This window comes from Stegostoma tigrinum, chromosome 30, assembly GCF_030684315.1.
Source record: "Stegostoma tigrinum isolate sSteTig4 chromosome 30, sSteTig4.hap1, whole genome shotgun sequence".
NCBI lineage: Eukaryota > Metazoa > Chordata > Chondrichthyes > Orectolobiformes > Stegostomatidae > Stegostoma > Stegostoma tigrinum.
The window spans coordinates 8377447-8397732 of NC_081383.1; the positions used below are offsets into that span (position 1 = coordinate 8377447).

The 20286-nt window shown below is 43.5% G+C and overlaps 1 protein-coding gene across 3 annotated transcripts in view; it reads left to right on the plus strand.

Moving 5' to 3' along the window:
* The window catches only part of LOC125465819 (CUGBP Elav-like family member 4), a 489416-nt gene that overhangs the window by 222955 nt on the left and 246175 nt on the right, over positions 1 to 20286 (plus strand). For 2 of the 3 annotated variants that reach the window (XM_059638580.1, XM_059638579.1), the window contains exon 3: positions 15165 to 15213. In XM_059638580.1, coding sequence (XP_059494563.1) covers positions 15165 to 15213 — 49 coding nt within the window. Of the gene's footprint in view, positions 1 to 4144; positions 4235 to 15164; positions 15214 to 20286 lie in introns of those variants that run through there. The other variant, XM_059638581.1, reaches the window with a different exon arrangement.

The window sequence follows — 20286 nt, forward strand, 5'->3', positions numbered from 1 at the left end:
CAAGCTGTTGTAATGTACTATACCTATTAATGCACTAAGATTGGATTTCATCCCTGTTTCCTTTTGATACCGTTTCCTGATCCAGCTGTTTATAGTCCAAGGCTGTTTCTGAGAGCTTGTGATATATTGTCTTCCATATTTGACTATTTTTGAGGCTAATTAATACCGGGAGCTTTCATTTGCAATCTGGACCCTTCCATTTATCACATAGCTGACGGTAATAGTTGCTGCTAACCTGAAGTCACAGCTTAATAAATAGTTTTCCAGAATTTTAGTTGTATTTAAAGGGGCAATGTCAATGCTATTTCTCCTCCCAACTTTCCCCACTGGTCTATGTCCTACTGTATCCTTTGCCAACCTTCCCCACCATCCACATCTCCACCAAATTTTGTGTCATCTTCAAACTTATCAGTCAGACCACTTACATTTTCATCCAAATTATTTATATGCTTTTCCAACTGCCAAGAATCCAGCACTGATCTTGTGGAACACTGGCCACAGACCTCCAATCAGAAAAATACCCCTCTGCCTGTGAATTTAAATGACTTGTCTTTTTGCAATTGCCTTAACAAACTCTGTGTTCTGAAGGGTTGAATGAGGGTGTTGGGGGGTGGAGGGGTTATTTAAAAACAATTGGTGTAACAGGAGAGATTGCTGTTTTTCTGTCTTCGCGCTATTCATTTGGAGAATGCTATGAAGCAGTGGAGGACATTGCAAACTCATGAACCAGCTTCTTATGCAGTGTAGTATTCTTATTAACAGTTGTTTTGTTGTACAGAACTGGAGTGGTTTTGTCAAAGATTTTCATCTTGCCCTCATTAGGACAATTTGTAAGAATACCAATAAAGGCAAAAAAAAAATCAAATTTTATACTGTCTAAAAGGTGAATGTCATTTGGTTGGGAATTGTGTTTTGTAGAGGCATTGCCATAGAGAACACAGCAGCTGATGATGATTGACAGTTGATTGCTAGGTATTGTTTAGAATTTAGAACAAATATGTTGACTCTGATTTGTCAGAGCATCACTCTGAGAAATTAACAAGGAGATTGGTGTCATTTATTGAGTTGAAACAGGGGCAATGCATTTAGATGTTGCTTTTAACTGCAATGAACAGGACCCTGTGAATTAATATGTAGCTTCCAGTACACACACATGTGCCACGCTGTGAGCCTGACTGCCAATCTAAATTGGCTGTCAGCATAATTCTTCACACTCTGAATTGCACTGCAATTGTTGCCCAGCTGCAGAATTACATCTAATGTTGGGCATTTGTATTGCTTGTTTCAAACAGCTGAAGGAATATGTTGTTTGTTATGATTCACCAGTGTTTTCGAAGTATAGCCTACATACCTAGCATACACAGCTCATAGGACAGGACAGCCCACCTTTCAGCCCATCGTGTCTGTGCCGACCATGATGCCATTCTAAACTAATCCAATCTGCCTGCTCAGTTATTGGCATTCTCACAAAGTGTCCTGTTGAGTGCCTGATGAACAGCTTTGACAATGTGTGGCTTTTTGCAATATACTTACGCTAATAATGAGAGTGGAGACTGTTGTTTGTTCCATATAATGGTAAGTTTGACGGAGGCTGCTACAGTATGATGTTTTTTATATAGCTCAGCCCCTTCTTTCTATCAATGTAATTCTCTTCATCCCTACACCGTCTGTGATCTCTCCATTTCCATAATATTGTCCTGTTGAGCATTCTAGATTTCATTCCTTCATTAGTATCTTGGCCTTAGCTGCCAGAGCCATAAGCTCTGTACCTCTCCCTTGAAGACAATCTTTAAAAGCTACCTCTGACCAAACTTACTGCCATCTGTACCAATACCTCATCATGTGGCTTGATGTCAGATTTTATTGATAATTCCTCCTAAATTGTCTTGGAAGTGCACTAATGGTACTGTTAGAAACATTGGAAATAAAAGCCATTTGGACCATACAAACAGAATTTTACCCCTGCATTCATGGGTTGTGGTTACATAGTTACCTTTCAGTCCATTCTCTGTTCTAGACGCTTGTTGAATTCAAGCTTCACCATCAGTTGTGGTCAGATTTGAACCCATGACCCCAGAGCATTAGACTGGAATTTTGGGTTGCTAGGCGCATGTCTGTTCAACTGCATCATTGCCTCCACTGTGACTAGCCAACAACAACTCCCTCCTTGTTTCTGTTTAAAACGGTCAGAGAGCCGAGGTGAGAGTTGTGTGGCTGGTTATTTAGATCTGGAGCTACTATCTGGTGTAAAAGATGAGAGAGGATGTGTGGGAGAGATTGGTGTGTAATAACACAAGAGAAAAAGCTTTAGTAGATACATGCACTACTTTATCCAGTGCTGAACTGCAATAGATTTGAACGCCCTAGGATAAATTATTGTTTAGTACTGAATTGATTAATCTGACCTCAGTGGGGTAACCAGGTTACTGCGAGAGGCTTGAATACTGTTGAAAAAGGAAATATTTAAGGGAAAATGAGATGAACACTTGAAGAAGAAGGTAGCAGAAAGATATCTGGATTAGGAGGGGGTCAGTTAGCTGGGAGGTTGGTTTGTGATGTTGAGTAATGCCAAGGACATGGGCTCAATTCCCACAAGCTGAGGTTACCATGGAGGGCTCTCCCTCACCTAAGGCATGGTGACCCTTAGGTCAGACCACCAGCAGGTGTCTCTCAAACGAGAAAGCACACCTATCGTCTGCTAAGACTATGGCAACTCTACCTTTGTTGATAAGGGAGAGCCAGAGAAGACCTCTGAGGTGCCTGTATGCTGGCATGGGCCTGTTCAACTGAAGGGCCTTTCTCTGTGTTTTAAATACTTTGCAATCAATTATATTTCTTTGTTTATTAATATTCATATATTTCTTTTTATTCATTCATCGGATGTGGGTGTCACGGGCTTGGCCAGAATTTGTTGCCCATTCCAATGTGTTAAGAGTCAACCACATTGTGGTGGGCCTGGAATTGCAAGTTGGCCAGACCAGGTAAGGATGGCAGATTTCCTTCCCTGAACAGCATTGGCGAACCAGATGAGTTTTTTTTCTGAACAATCGACAGTGGCTTCACGATCACCATTAGACTCTTAATTTCAGATTTCTGTTATTGAATTCAAATTCCACCATATGCTATGGCACAGTTAGGACCCAGGGCCCCAGAACATTACTTGGGCTCTTGATTAATGGTCTAGTGATAATACCTGTGGCCATCACCTCCACAATTTACAATGATATTTGGCCAGATGTGGGTGACAGGTTTGGACAATGGTTTGCCTGCCCCATAAGTCCAATTGATTCCTGACATCTACTTGTCTTGCCCTATATGAGTGTGCTAGTGACTGAGATCTCCAGAGCAACTTGTATCTGTAGAGTTAGAACCTTTAGGAGATCCGAGGAAAGAGGAAAATAATAACAAGTTGGCCTGTGACCTTTCGCCTTGCCAATAACTAAGGTAATTGTAATCACTGAAATTGGCAGTAGAACTACGGGCATAGTCTGAGAATTAGGGCCATTCTGTTCAGGAGAGGTTAGGAAGCACAGAAGGGATTGTAGAAGTTTGGAACTCTCTTCATAAGTGGTAGTAGATACAGGATGAGTTGTTAATTTTAAATTGGTGCTTGATAAATGTTTGTTAAAGAAAGGTATAAAAGGATATGGGGGCCAAAGGCAGGTTTATGGAGTTAGGCCTACCCCAGTTCCTATGTTCCTGTAACCACATGGGAAATGAGGATAATTTTCTTTTAAACGCAGCAATTCTGAATACACTGCATGACAGAGTGGAGGAATCTGATTCAAAATAATGTCTAAAAGGAATTTAAACATCTCTTTAGAGGGGGCTAATTTGTAGAGCGGGGGAGCAAGTAGGACTTTTTGGTCAGTTCTTTGAAAGATACTATCAGCTGCGATGGGATGAATGGCCTCCTTCTGTGCTGCATCGTCCTGCACACACATGGATTTGAAGTGAATAAGTGCAGACAAAAGAAACTTGACTCTGTAAACAAAGGGTTTCTAGACAGTGTCGCTGCTGTTGCTTGTATCTGGGTCATTGCCCACACAGTGCCAGTGCTCTGCCAGCAGCAACGGTGATGAGCCCTAGATTCAAACCAATTCTGAAAGCCTGTGACAGGATGCAGCAGTATCATCAGGAAGGACGTGACTGAGTCCTCAGCGAAGCTTATACTCTGCAGGCTCAGAGCCTTTTCCCAGCAATGTCAGCTTTACTGCACTCGCAGGCAGTTCTAGTGAGTATTTACGATGGTTGAATTTATTGGCTAATGTTCCCACTCTGGGTTTAGTCATTTTCAAGGTGAGGTTGGGCACTATCAGCAATAAGCGAAGTCATCCCTGCCTGCCCCCGCATATATCAGATTATTATTAGGACATTTTGAAAAGCCATTATGGAGTTCTCCTTGAAGAAGTGTTTATGGGATTGTAATGTCAGTAAAACAGATCTTTTCCACGACTGTATTGTGACTCTTTGGAGACGACAGCATCATACAGGGTAGGTCATACTCCCTTAAGACAGCTAAGATCCAAATCTGAGTACTGTTTGATGTGGAGATTTGTGTTCCCGCTAACTGGCTGAATTTGATTAACAAAATACTTCTGGATTTCACTTGTTTTCCAGAGCTGATGTCTACCGAAGGAATATGTGAACCCTTGGTTAATTGCCAGTTGACGATAGTAGTGGCAAATGCTTAACGTATTTGTAGGACACTCTTCTTCAAGCTATTTTAAGGGAGAGATTAACCCACTTATTTCTAACAATGAGCTCAACCCCACTCCAGGACTTGAGCACATAATCTAAGCTAACATTTTAATGCGGCATCGTGGTTCAGACAAGACTTCAAATTGAACCAAGTCTGCTCTCTCAGGTGAGCATAAAAGATTTCATGGTCACTGTTTTGAAGAAGTTGTCTGATGGGAGTGGTTCCCCCCAGGGCCCTGGTCAATGTTTATTCAGCAACCCTCGCGGAACACATCATGCCATTATTACATTGCAGATTGCGGGATGTACGAATGGTTCCTAAAAGTGTTTAATTCTAAATGTTTATTGGTTCATAGGATGTGTGCGTGTCCCTGGAGAGGGCTGCATTTTTAATCCATCACTAATTCCCTTCGATCTCCTTCAGTCTGTGGGCTGGAGGTATAGCCACAGTGCTGTTAGGAAAGGAGTTAGATGTTGGCTGGTTAGTCTGGTTTCATCCCATTCCTCAGGCTTTGCAGTTTTAGTACAATAGAGCATCTTGCTAGGCCATGACTGTAGGCCTGGAGTCACGTGTAGGCCAGAGCAGGTAGGGGTCGCAGAGTTGCCCTCCCTAAATAACACTGTGAACCAGATGAATTCAAAATTTACCATCTGGCAGGGCAGGATTTGAAACCATATCTCCTGATCATTACCCTGGGCCTTTGGTTTATTTGGTCCAATGACATTACCACCATACTTCTATCTCTGTGATTAATTGGCTGTGAAGCATGTTAAGACACTCTGGGAATGTGAAAGGCACCAACTATACGTATGTTTTAATTTCTTTTAACGAGTGACGTTTCTGTGCAAATACTGGATAGAGAAAGATTTATGAATGTATTAAGTGCCGCCCACTATCAGGGAGAGGAATTTCCTCTCCGTCTCTCTCTCTCTCTCTCTCTACTGGAGGCAAGTGGCTACATAGCTTAAGGGGCACCACCCAATGTCTAGCATGGGCAAAGTGATCGGCCTCAATGAACAATCACAGATGGCACTGGGACTGAACCCATACTGTTAGCAACATTCTTCAGCCATTGAGCCAGTTGGTGCTGACTGATCACGCTTCCAACCCAGCCTCATACTTGTCTTTAGACAGTACTGGAGGAGGCCATTCAACCCATTGTACTGTGCTGGGTCTTTGAAAGAGCTCCACAGATAGCCCCACTCTCCTGATGTTTTCCTTCTGACTTTTGATTTTGTTTTTTTCTCTTCTTATATAGATCCAATAAATTTCTGAATATAGCATAGATTTTTAAAACTGACACAGGAAGCCAACAGCAAAATGCTGGGAGCTCTAGGCAGCACAAGGTTTTATTCATTCTTTGTCAGGGTTAATATATTTTCTGTATCTTATGACTTATTGGAACATTACTTCTGTTGTTGTACACAAATAAAACTCTTTGGCTGAATGAAAAACGTTACAGCAATGAAGCTATCTATTGAATGCTAAAAAGGAGGCCCTATCCTATCTCTGCCCTATGGATGCATTCATATTTGCAGTCATCCCAGGGATGTGTTAATATTTATGGAGAGTCTCTGAAATGTGTTAATTTTTGTGGAGAATCCCAGTACGTAGAATGAGCTGCCAGAGGAAGCTGTAGTTGCAGGTACAGTTACAACGTTTAAAAGACATTTGATAGGTACACAAATGGGAAAGGTTTAGAGGGATGTGGGCCAAAGGCAGGCAAGTGGGACTAGATTAGTTTGGGATTCTTGGTCAGCATGGACAAGTTGGACTGAAGGGTCTTGTTTGATGCAGTTTAACTCGATGGCTCTGTGAGAAGTGTGCTAATATTTGTGGAGAATCCCAAAAGTGTGATAATATTTACAGAGAGTCTCAACAGTGCGTTAATATTTGCGGAGAGTCCCTGGAGTGTGTTAATATTTATGGAGAACCCTAGGAATATTTACAAGGGTACCTAGATTTGTGATAGTGTTTGTAGGATGTCCTCAGACATGTCTTAATATTCACAGTGACCTCCAAGGAGAGCATAAATATGTGCATGTTGTACCCATGAGAATGTCAGCATTTGCAGGATGTCCCCTTAGGGTGTTAATATTTACAGGAGGTACCAATGATTATGTTAATGTTTGCATGATAACCTCAGGTGTGTGTCACCGTTTGCTGCGTATCACAGAAATGTTACCAACCTTCCCGTGTTTACTTTATGCATGGTCTTCATTGCAGGGTATCTTTCAGTTTTATTGTACTGCGTTGTATGTATCATGTTCTAATATAGAAAAGTTTTCAAGTGGCCTGCACAGTACCTTTTGAATTATTGAGTAGCCATGTACAGGAACATTTCTGTGGCGTGTGTTAGTATTAGGGGGTTCCCAGATGTTAATATTTCCAAATAATCCCCAGGACTGTGTTGGTGTTTACAGCACATCCTTTGAGAATCATCAGTATTTCCAGAAGTGCCCTGGGAGTGTCTCCCCCTTTACAGAGACTCTATAGGAATGTGCCAGTGTTAATAGTGGGTTCCTGGGAATGTATCAGTATTTACAGGCAGATCCCCAGGAGTGTGTCAGTATTTATAGGGTGCCCCTGGGAGCGAATCAGCATTTACAGGGTGTCCCTAGGGGTGAGTCAACATTCACAGAGTGTCCTGGGAAGTGAGTCAGCATTTTCAGGGTGTCCTGAGAGTGAGTCAGCATTTACAGAGGGGCCCTGAGAATGTTTTGGTATTTACAGGCGTGTCTCCAAGAGTGTGTCGGCATTTACAGGGAGCCACCAGAGTGGGGGTGGAATATGTCAGTATCTGCAGAGTCCCTGAGGACTGTGTCGGTATTTACTGGGGGTTCCTGGGAGTGTATCGGTATTTACAGAGGATAACAGGGAATGTGTCTGTATTTACAGATGGACTCCCAAGGGAGTGTATCAGCATGAACAGAGGGGCCCTGAGAGTGTGACAGTATTTGCAGTGTTTTCTGGGAGTGAGATGGCATTTACAGGGGATCGTGGGGAGGGTGTCAGTATTTGCAGGTAGACCCCAGTGCGGTGGGGCATTGCGGGAGGTGTGAGTATATGCTGGGGGTCCTGAGAGTATTTCCGTAATGACAGGGCTCTCTCGTGTGTGTCAGTTTGTGCAGAGGATCCATGGTGTATGGCGCCAATATTTGCAGGCGGTCCTGAGTGTGTGACAGTATTTACAGGGTGGGCGGGGGAAGGTCCCTGGGAGAATGTCAGTATTTGCAGGAGGCTCCTGGTGTGTGTATATGTTTACGGGGGGTCCCTGAGCATGTATTAGTTAGAAAGGATCCCTGTAATTGTGTCAGTATTTACTGTTGGTTCTGGGAGTATTCTGCTAAAGCACTAATGATTTTTGTTATCGTCATATCAAAGCAAAATTGCACTTCTTTTTAGCAATTTCAAAGCACCCTGAGCTGGAGGGACTAGTGGCTCCCCTGAGAATATGATAGCCGCCCCCTACAGGGAGCAGACATAGGGGATATTAGGAAAGAATGGAGCATTATCATTTCATGGGAGTGTCCCCAAGACCTGGCTTATGGACAGCGATGGAGTGTCTGTCCCTGCATACCTTGGTGACTGTGTTCTTGGAGGCTGGGGGGTTGGTGATGGGGTGGTAATGGGGAGGGGTGGGGTGGGTGATGGGAATGATGATGAGGTGTGATGGGATTGGGGAAGGTGAACGGGGATGGTGAGAGGTGTCGATATGGGCGGGGGGGTGACGAGGGGAATGAGTGGTGGTGGATGGTGATGGGGGAGTGGGTGTGATGGGGGTGCATGTGTAGAGGGGGCTAGAAGGTAAGGGCAGGAAGTTCAAGGTCCTTGACCCTTTCCCATGACACTGCCTGTGTCCTTTCTGTGCCAATCCTGGCTATGGTGCAGTGACCAATAGCTGTGCAATGAACAAAAACAACTTGCCATGTGTAGTTTCTTGTGCTTGTAGAAATAAGTGAACATTTGTAACACTATTATTGGATGCTATTGTGTGAGAATATGATAAGTGTAAGGTGCCTTGAGGACTTGAATGGTTTTTCTCATCCTTAGTGGATCTTATGTAACTTCAATAACATGTTCCAGGCAAGAGATTTCGGTGCACGATTTGGACTGTAAGTTTGACAAAATGTGCCATCAAATTGTTGAGAACAAACATTCAGCCTGAACTGCTCTGTTAATGAGACTGTCTCTCAGAATTGGTATTTGAAAAGAACCATTCCCATTTTCGGGTCATCTCAAAGGGCTTCTCAGCCAATGAGTTATTTCTGCGATTTTTTTTCTTATTAACAGTCATAAGAGGTAAGAGTAGAAGTAGGCCATTCAGCCCATCAGGTTTGCTCTGTCATTCAATGAGATCATGACTGATTTGATTATCCTCAACTTCCCTTTTATGTTCTTTCCTTTTTCCTGATTTACACAAGTTAGGAAGACTTGAATTTATGTAGCACCCGTCAGGACCTTCAGGATATCCCAAAGTGCTTTTGATATGCGATCATTACGGTAAAGTAGGGAATCCAGCAGGACTGTGCACCAACCACAATGTCTAACGACCAGACAATCTGCTTTTGGGAAGTTGTTTAACCGTTTGATTGACATAATTCCCTCACTGCTCTTCAAAATAGTGTGACATGATCTTTACAAGCGCTTTAAGTAGGCAGACAGGACCTTGGTTTAACAACTCACCCAAAAGTGCTCTGACAGTGCAGAAATCCTTCAGACATGCATTGGAATGTCATTCCAGGCTTCTGTATTCAGGTCCTGGACTGGGACTTGAACTCTCAAACATCTGACTCAGAGGTGAGAGTACTATCAAAAGAATTGCTAGTGATACTCAGGTCCCACAACAACAATAAGTTCAAGAATCACTTTTTTTGGTCTGATGGATTAATGTTGGCCAGTGAAATTCCCCAGCTTTTCTGCAAATAATTGAGATACTAGAGTTAGCTCAGTTGGCTGATGGCTGGTTTGCAAAGTGCACATGACACCTACAGCCACAAGTTTAATTTTCCCTGACCAGCTAAGGTCACCAGATGTGGTGACCCTGAGCCCAAGCTAGCTACCTAATGATGGAGTTACCTATGGGACCATGGTAACTTTCATGGTAGCAGGAGAGAGCTTCAGTTTATCACCTGACTTGTTAAACATCACCTCCCTTACTACTCCCTCACTACTGCTTTGACATTTCAGCCTGGATTATCTGCTGTAGTCTTGGAGTGAGACTTGAACCTATGACCTGTAAATGAGAATTCTATCACTGAGCCAATGTTGGCCTGTGCCAAATTGAAATGACTCTTAGCTAGTGTATAAACTATAAACTGTGTACTCCTCTTTCTCGTGAAAAGTACTTGAGAGTTAGCTGACATTACATGTTAGGCCCTGATTTTTCACTTATGGGACTTGGGCTCAAAACTATTTCAGACCGATGGAATGAAAGATTCAGAAAATCAGAGATTGCTGTATTATAGATGGAGGCCATTTGGCCTATTGCTCTGTATTAGCTCCTTAGCAGATTTCATTTGGGCTCGGACTGCATCAGTCCTTGAGAATCATGAGAACTGCTGAACATTGTGCACACGTCATGAAAATTCCCAAGCCTGATCTTACGATGGAGGGAAGGCCATTGATGAAGCAGATGAAATGGTTGGGCCTGGGTCACTACCCTGAGAAATTCCTGTAGCAATGTCTTGGGGCTGAAATGACTGACCTGCAGCTGCTATTATCAATTTCCCTGGTGCTCGACATGACTCTAACCAGTCGAGATTTCCCTAATTCCTGTTGATTCATTTTGCCAGGGCACCTTCAAACCACATTGGGTTAAATATTACCATGATGTCAAAGAGTAGTCACCCCCACTGGCCACGATAGTATGATGCTTCCTCTAACTGGCACACTCACACAGGAGGATCATAGAATGGCTGCTGTGGAAAATGGAAAATATCCCCTTGTCCCAAACAAGGTTTTCCTCTGAGGTTGGAACTGAGGCATATTGTAGTGGAATAATAAGATCATAGACCATAGGATATAGGAGCGGAATTAGGCCATTTCGTCCATTGAGCCTGCTCCACCATTCGATCGTGGTTGAAATGTTTCTGAACCCCATTCTCCTGCCTTCTCTCTACAACCCTTGAGGTTTATGGGGAGGCAATGGCCCAGTGGTATTATTGCTGGACTGTTAATCCACAGACCCAGATAATGTTCTGGAGATTATAAAATGTGAGGCTGGATGAACACAGCAGGCCCAGCAGCATCTCAGGAGCACAAAAGCTGACATTTCGGGCCTAGACCCTTCATCAGAGAGCTTTTGTGCTCCTGAGATGCTGCTGGGCCTGCTGTGTTCATCCAGCCTCACATTTTATTATCTTGGATTCTCCAGCATCTGCAGTTCCCATTATCACTAATGTTCTGGAGACCTAGGTTCAAACCCTGCCATGGCAGATGGTGGAATTTGAATTCAGTAAATACCTGGAATTAACAAGCTACTGATGACCATGAAGCGATTATCGTAAAAAAAAACCCATCTGGTTCACTAATGTACTTGAGGGAAGGAAACTGCTGTCCTTACCTGATCTGGCCCACATGTGGCTCCAGACCCACAGCAATGTGGTTGACTCTTAACTATCCTCTGGGCAATTAGGGATGGGCAATAAATGCTGCCTAGCCAGTGACACCTCACAACCTGTGAATGAATGAAGGGAAAAAACCCCTTGCTAATCAACAATCTATCTTTGTCCTAAATACTTAGTGTTGTGGCCTCCACAGCCCTCTGTGGCTATGAGTTCAACACATTCACCACCCTCTGACTGTAGTAATTCCTCTTCATCACAGTTCTTAAGGGTCGACCTCTCACTCTGAGGCTGTGCCTTTGGGTCCCAATCTCTCTTACTAGTGGAAGTGTCTTCTCCACATCTACTCTATACAGGATGGGATTTGCTATTTATCTACAGTAACCTTCTTGGGAATGTTTGATAATATGATGAACATGTTTGATATTGCAATGGGTTGTGGGAGGGGGGTGGAGTTTTTTTCCACAAAACTGGGGAGGTATTACAATAGAAACTGCGGGGAAATGAAGTTGGATTGCTGCATTACCATCCTGACCAGGATGTTCCTCCTGCTGGAAATACCCTTGTAGTGAAATGAAAATTGAATTGTGCACTTATTTTTCACTTGAGGCTGCCGTAAGTATCTGTCCCAGCAGAGAGAGTATGCTAAGTAGAGACAAGAAATGATCCATGTTTTACAGATCACGCTCTCTAATTCTATCTCGGGCTGAATATAAGAAAACAGTTTTTATCTGAAGAACTTAACAACCCTGTACTTTTCTGCTCAGAACATGTGATATGACAGACTGACATTCCTAGTGCGGTTTCCTTTATCCTGTCACAAATACTATCACAAGAAAATTGTGACTATCGCTCCCTCCACCACTGGCGCAGACTGTGTTCCATCTGCAAGATGCACTGCATCAATTCGCTCAGCGTCATTTGACCGCACCTTTTAAACCTCATGACCATTTACCTGGAAAGAGCAGAGAACATGTCTGGGAGCACACTCCCAGGCCATGCTCCATTCTGACTTGGAGCCAAATTGCTGTTCCTTCAATGTCATTGGGTCATAAAATCGGGAACTTGCTTCCTCATTCCGCTGTGGATGTACCTACACTTCATGAAATGCAGCAGTTCAAAAAAGTAGCTCACCACCTCCTCCTCAAGGACATGTAGGGTTGGGCCACAAATGTTGGCCTTTGCAGCAACACTGACATCCCATGAATGAATGCAAAGAAAATGGTTCTTGTGGGACAGTGGTAGTGTTCTCACCTCTGGACCAGGAGGCTTGGGTTGAAGTCCCACTTGCCTCAGAAGTGTTTAATAGCAACACTTGAGCCGATGAATTAGAATTTTTTAGAAAAAGAGAATAGGGGTTGAGAATGGCTCAGGGCGATCCAACCTGAGGTAGAGAGCCTTGTAGAAGTTGATGACACAGTGTGGAGCTGGAGGAATGCAGCAGGCCAAGCAGCATCGGAGGAGATTTCTGAAGAGGTGTCCTGACCCCAAACAGCAGCTTTCCTGCTCCTCTGATGCTGCCTGGCCTGTTGTGTTACTCCAGCTCCACACCTTGTTATCTCTGACTCCAGCATTGGCAGTTCTTACTATCTCCTTTTGAGGTTATCTCTTTTTGCCTTCAATCACCTCAACACCTTTTAAGCAAGGCATTTGATAAGGTTCCCCATGGTAGGCTCATTCAGAAGGTCAGGAGGAATGGGATACAGGGGAACTTAGCTGTCTGGATACAGAATTGGCTGGCTGACAGAAGACAGCGAGTGGTAGTAGAAGGAAAATATTCTGCCTGGAAGTCAGTGGTGAGTGGTGGCCCACAGGGCTCTGTCCTTGGGCCTCTACTGTTTGTAATTTTTATGAATGACTTGGATGAGGGGATTGAAGGATGGGTCAGCAAGTTTGCAGATGACACAAAGGTTGGAGGTGTCGTTGACAGTATAGAGGGCTGTTGTAGGCTGCAGCGGGACATTGACAGGATGCAGAGATGGGCTGAGCGGTGGCAGATGGAGTTCAACCTGGATAAATGCAAGGTGATGCATTTTGGAAGGTCGAATTTGAAAGCTGAGTACAGGATTAAGGATAGGATTCTTGGCAGTGTGGAGGAACAGAGGGATCTTGGTGTGCAGATACATAGATCCCTTAAAATGGCCACCCAAGTGGACAGGGTTGTTAAGAAAGCATATGGTGTTTTGGCTTTCATTAACAGGGGGATTGAGTTTAAGAGTCATGAGATCTTATTGCAGCTCTATAAAACTTTGGTTAGACCGCACTTGGAATACTGCGTCCAGTTCTGGTTGCCCTATTATAGGAAAGATGTGGATGCTTTGGAGAGGGTTCAGAGAAGGTTTACCAGGATGCTGCCTGGACTGGAGGGCTTATCTTATGAAGAGAGGTTGACTGAGCTCGAACTCTCTTCATTGGAGAAAAGGAGGAGAGGGGACCTAATTGAGGTGTACAAGATAATGAGAGGCATAGATAGAGTTGATAGCCAGGGACTATTTCCCAGGGCAGAAAAGGCTAACACGAGGGGTCATAGTTTTAAGCTGGTTGGTGGAAAGTATGGAGGGGATGTCAGAGGTGGGTTCTTTACACAGAGAGTTGTGAGAGCATGGAATGCGTTGCCAGCAGCAGTTGTGGAAGCAAGGTCATTGGGGACATTTAAGAGACTGCTGGACATGCATATGGTCACAGAAATTTGAGGGTGCATACATGAGGATCAATGGTCGGCACGACATCGTGGGCTGAAGGGCCTGTTCTGTGCTGTACTGTTCTATGTTCTATGTTAACACTAACTTGTTGAAGGCTCTGGACTTAGCTGAGGCTTGAAATTACCCTGCTAAGATTCTAAATAGAAAGCGAACGAACTGTGGATTCTGGAAATCAGAAACAAAAACTGAAATTGCTGGAAAAGTTCAGCGGGTCTGGCCACATCTGTGGAGTGAAATCAGAGTTAACGTTTTGGGTCCAGTAACCCTTCCACAGAACCAACCCGAAATGTTAACTCCGATTTCTTCACACAGATGCTGCCAGGCAGACAATCTGAGCTTTACCAGCAATTTCAGTTTTTGTTTCTGATTTCGAACGTGGAGTTTATAGAATCCTTACAGCGTTGAAGCAGGCCATTCAGCCCATCAATTCCACACTGGCCCTCTGAACAGAATCCCACCTGGACTCACCCCCTCCACCCTCTCTCCCTGCATTTCCCAGGGGTAACTCATTTAGCCTGCATGTCTTTGGCCAGTTCATTGATAATAAGCTTCTCTGCCAGACTCCTTTATGAGTATTGTCTGAGACGTGGATTCATGGAAGCTCTATGTTGCTGGATCTCCATGTCAAAGAGGAGAATTCCACCCTGAATGGGATAGGTGAGCACAGGATGAGACTTGGGAATTTAAAGCCTGCATTTGCGATGCCCCTCTCGTCGATCAGTCCCCAAATCATCCCCCAAATCTTGCATTTGAGCTCCAAGCAGACATCCCCTCTGGTTTCACGCCCATTACAAAGCCACAGATAAACAGACATATGCTCCCAAACCTCGGGAGATGTTGCACTTTGCCTAGAGGAATGTGAATCGCTGGTGAGACATTCAGCAGTTGTGCCATTCAATCACTACTCCAAGAAAGAAGCTGATTAGAAAGCCCTGGATCATATGCCTTGAAGAAAATATTTATTAACTCAATACAAATCTCATTCTTTTCTTCCCAAGTGGCACTGGTAGTGCCTCTCATGTAACAGTGCAGCAAGGACTGTTGATTCTAATTTTTTTTTGCAAAGTAAGACATTGTCAATGACTTGAAATGTACGGCTGGTGCCTTGAAGTGACATTGTGATTTATAACACGCTAAAGATGCTACTTTCAATAGAAATTCTAATATCCAACTCCTCTTTCTTTTATCTTCTAGATGAATCGACCCATTCAGGTGAAGCCTGCTGACAGTGAGAGTCGTGGAGGTAGTTGTCACTGATATTTTATTGAGGGGGGAGTATCAGTCACTGGCAGTTTCTTAATGTTCTAATTAGAGAGCAACTGAAATAAATGTAATGGATTAGGTTGAGTGTGGATTTATATGTATTTATCTTCTGGTTGCCTGGCACCCCACCCTCTCACCCAACTGTCCACTACATGTTGGCTTCATCACCACTTCCTTTGAGGGAAGGGAAGGTCTTAAAAGTGAATAATGCCACAGACACATCCATTGACCCTATCAGGAACAGGAGCTGAGGCTTGCTGTACCTAAAACCAAGGGAGGTTGTTGAGTGAGACCAGTTATAGTGACCATTGCTCTGGTGTAATTGCAGTCAGCTTGTTCAACAGTGATTACACCAATTTTGAAATCTTCCTATTGCACATGGTTCAGTACCTCATCATGTGACACATCTACCTTATGAGTCACGGTGTTAAAAAAAATTGCTTTTTCATTTATAAAGTGAACAATACTTGCCTGAAATGCAATATTGATGATACTGTGGGAATCATTGGTATGTGTGACATTTCAGCATATCATTAGGATGGCCATATCTACTGGAGGCTAACTGTTGTGTTATGTTATACATATATCCTAATGATTTTTAATTAAACATAGTCTAAGGCTTCAAACTGCATTTCCCCCAGTGTGAAATATTTTGGGATATTTTTCTAGTCTATATGTATGAATGCACTTTGTTTGTTCAGTTAGAAATTATTATCCTTGATGTTGTAGCGTAGAAAGTGGCCATTTGGTCCTCCATGCCTAAGCTGGCTTTTTTGAATACAGGAGCTGGAGTAGGCCATTCAGCTTTTCAAGTCTGCCCCACCATTCAAATCAATCATGACTGATCAAGCACTGCAGTACCATTTACTCATCCCTTTCTCATAACTCTGCCATCGAAAATCAGAAAACTATCAATTTCTACTTAAACATAATCAAAGACTGAGTTGTCTCAGCTGTCTATGGTAGACATTTCCAAAGATTAGCAACCTCGGAGGCAAAAAGAATTTCCCCTCATCACAGACCTGACTGGCTTCCGCCTTCTTTTCGAATTGTGCCCCCTGGTTCTGGACTTGCTGACCAGTTGCTCTCTTGTTATTCACACATGAGGAGGTGATGGCCAAGTGGTATTATCACTGGACTATGAATTCAGAGATCCAGATAATGTTCTGGGAACCTAGGTTCAAATTCTGCCATAGCAGATAGTGGAATTTGAATTCAATCAATATCTGGAATTAAGAATCTAATGTTGACCATGAATCCATTGTTGATTGTCAGGGAAAAACCCGTTTGGTTCACTAATGTCCTTTAGGGAAGAAAATTGCCGTCCTTACCTGGTCTGGCCTACATGTGACTCCAGACCCACAGCAATGTGATTGACTCTTAGCTGCCTTCTGGCCCATTAGGGATGGGCAATAAATGCGGTGTAGCCAGTGATCCCCTCGTCCTGTGAATGAATATAAAAATCTACTTCCACCCCCTCCCTGTCCATTTGAAGTATACAGGAGACTGTAGCTTTAATCCAAGCTCAGTATTATGGGCAAAGGATGCTACAAGTGGCTTCTCTATGCCATGGAGGGAGAAAGGGAAGCAGTTCTGCCTCCTGCCTAACTTTGCGGTTATCCCAGCTGGAAAGATGCTGGAGCATGGAGCTGGTGCTCATGACTGGATTGAGTTTGGACTCAATCATTCGTCAATGGCCAAGTAGCTTGGCCACACCCACAATGCAAGCCCATGTTAGAAGGTGGGATGAACTGATAGTACATGGTTGGTATTAGAAGGTGGGATGAACTGATATTACATGGTTGGTATTAAAAGGTGGGATGAACTGATAGTACATAGTTGGTATTAGAAGGTGGGATGAACTGATATTACATGGTTGACGTTAGAATGTGGGATGAACTGATATTACATGGTTGACGTTAGAATGTGGGATGAACTGATAATACATGGTTGGTGTTAGAAGGTAGGATGAACTAATATTACATGGTTGGTATTAGAAGGTGGGATGAACTGATATTACATGGTTGGTATTAGAAGGTGGGATGAACTGATAGTACATGGTTAGTATTAGAAGGTGGGATGAACTGATAGTACATGGTTGGTATTAGAAGGTGGGATGAACTGATATTACATGGTTGGTGTTAGAAGGTGGGATGAACTGATATTACATGGTTGGTGTTAGAAGGTGGGATGAACTGATGTTACATGGTTGGTGTTAGAAGGTGGGATGAACTGATAGTACATGGTTGGTATTAGAAGGTGGGATGAACTGATAGTACATGGTTGGTATTAGAAGGTGGGATGAACTGATAGTACATGGTTGGTATTAGAAGGTGGGATGAACTGATATTACATGGTTGGTGTTAGAAGGTGGGATGAACTGATATTACATGGTTGGTGTTAGAAGGTGGGATGAACTGATATTACATGGTTGGTATTAAAAGGTGGGATGAACTGATAGTACATAGTTGGTATTAGAAGGTGGGATGAACTGATATTACATGGTTGACGTTAGAATGTGGGATGAACTGATATTACATGGTTGACGTTAGAATGTGGGATGAACTGATAATACATGGTTGGTGTTAGAAGGTAGGATGAACTAATATTACATGGTTGGTATTAGAAGGTGGGATGAACTGATAGTACATGGTTGGTATTAGAAGGTGGGATGAACTGATAGTACATGGTTGGTATTAGAAGGTGGGATGAACTGATATTACATGGTTGGTATTAAAAGGTGGGATGAACTGATGTTACATGGTTGGTGTTAGAAGGTGGGATGAACTGATGTTACATGGTTGGTGTTAGAAGGTGGGATGAACTGATATTACATGGTTGGTGTTAGAAGGTGGGATGAACTGATGTTACATGGTTGGTGTTAGAAGGTGGGATGAACTGATATTACATGGTTGGTGTTAGAAGGTGGGATGAACTGATATTACATGGTTGGTTGTATCATTGTCAGCATCTTGTGGAAGGCTTTCTCAGAAGTCAATGCCCCTTCCTTAACATTCTGACAATGGTTTCATAGGGGAGGAGCTCGGGTGTATTGTGAGGAGCATTAATATTTATACCTGCTGTTGTTGCAATGACCATTTTAAATGCACGGTTGCATTGTTTAAGACACAACGAGCAATGTGGGTCCCTTGTTTTAAAGGCTAAATTGATCTAAAAATCAACAAAGGAATGGTTTGAAATTTTTCTTGTCCTACAACACAGATTTGTCAGCAAGAACTACTGAGGCAGTTTCATGCTCTTCCAGAAACTGTCAATTCTCATGAAAAGTAACAGTGTTACCATGGTCACTTCCTCAAAATCCCTGGAGGATGTGAAACTAGTGGACCCCAGCAGCGTTGTGGTAAATTGACAGCCAATCGTTCACCTCACATTTAATGTTCTTTCCACTGGAATTCACAGAAGAAAGGTCAGATTCTTTCTGGAAATTTACCTCAGGCAGAATTTTGCAGTGGCCCAGCTTGCAGGATTGTAAACTGGGAGTAGGGGCATGGATGCCTGGATGGTTTTGCTGTTGCTGCCTGTCAGATATTTTTTGGGGTGAGATGCTAGCAAGGTTTTGGTGTGCCCCCACCTTTGACATAATTGAAACCCTTAAGAGGACGGTTACTTACCACATAAGGGAGCTTCCTGCCCAACCTCAACTTTGAGGTTGACAAGAGGAAAGCAGGGCAGTCGGAATGCCTGGGAGGTCATCCAGTTGGAGACTCGGCTCTTAAGAGCCCCCTTTCCATTGGAATACACACTGCAAAGGTTATTCCTGCCAACAAAGACTACGATGGCCAATTTTGTGGAGCCAGACTTACAGATACTTAAAGTCTAACACAAATCATAATGTTGATAATGTTACAATTTCTGGGAGAGGGGGGAGGGGGCTTGCTGAAATGACTGGATACCAGCAGAACAAAATGGGCTGTTGGTAAATTGCCAGCTACATTTTCACCACAAATGAAATTCCTCCCTCTTAGCGTCTCTATCCAGAACACCCTCTGCTCAGGCCCATGAAGAAGCTTTCCCCATCACTCTTTGGGAGCTGGATTCCAGGCTTTAGAAATGGCGACTGGACTGGTCCGCACAGCTACCAGATAACGAGGCTTTCTCCAGAGTAAGAGTTAGATGTCTCAGTTAACACTCTTCTAAGTGGTAAATATCCCCGGGATATTTGGGTGGCAGTGCAGGAAACTCCATCAACACGAAAACGGCTGCCTTCGCCTCCCTGTCCCCTCACCTTGCTTTGAAACTAAAAATCTGGGCGACATTTTGTCCAGGGATGTACGGGTTAGGTGGGATAGCCATGGTGAAGAAAAAAAAAGCAGGGTTACAAGGATGGGCTCGGTCTGGGTGTGATGCTTTTTGGAGAGTCAGTGCAGACTTGATGGGCTGAATGGCCTGTTTCTACAATGTAGGGATTCTATGGCTTTATTCTGTGATTTTTCCAAGTCAGCTGGAATTAAAAGCTGGTGTGCGTAAGAGGTTGCAATTTGGAATGAGTCTGTTTTTCCTGTTGTATGAGCCAGTCTCACTCCCATGATTCTGTCCACCCGAGATATCGGTCGTTACTTTACGTGTCGACCTCCTGGTTGTGGTTTGAGGTATCTTTAAGGGCTTTGTTCAGGGTGCTGCTTGATGTTGTGAGGTACATTGAGAGGGTGGTGATGAAAAGGCAGGCGAGAGGCGACCAGCATGGATGGCATGGGCCAAATGGCCTCCCCCGGTGCTGCAACCATGCAACAGTTTGAAGCTTTTATCATCGTGCATGCAACATTTTAATTGAATTTTGCACAGGAGTGACAGGAATTACCTCTCCTTAACCCTGCATTTGACAATCATCTCTGAATTAACTTTTGAATCATCTGATAGGAGACTCTATTTTCTGCATTATAAAATGTCAGCCTTGTCCGGTCAGATCAAGATGGCAGAGTGCAACACTATCTTGTGTTCTAGCACCGATGTGTTGGTGGACAGAACAATTGATGAACAGGCAAAGTATCTGAGGTAGCCAGCCAGGAAACTGCAAAGGCTTTTTTTCTCCTAA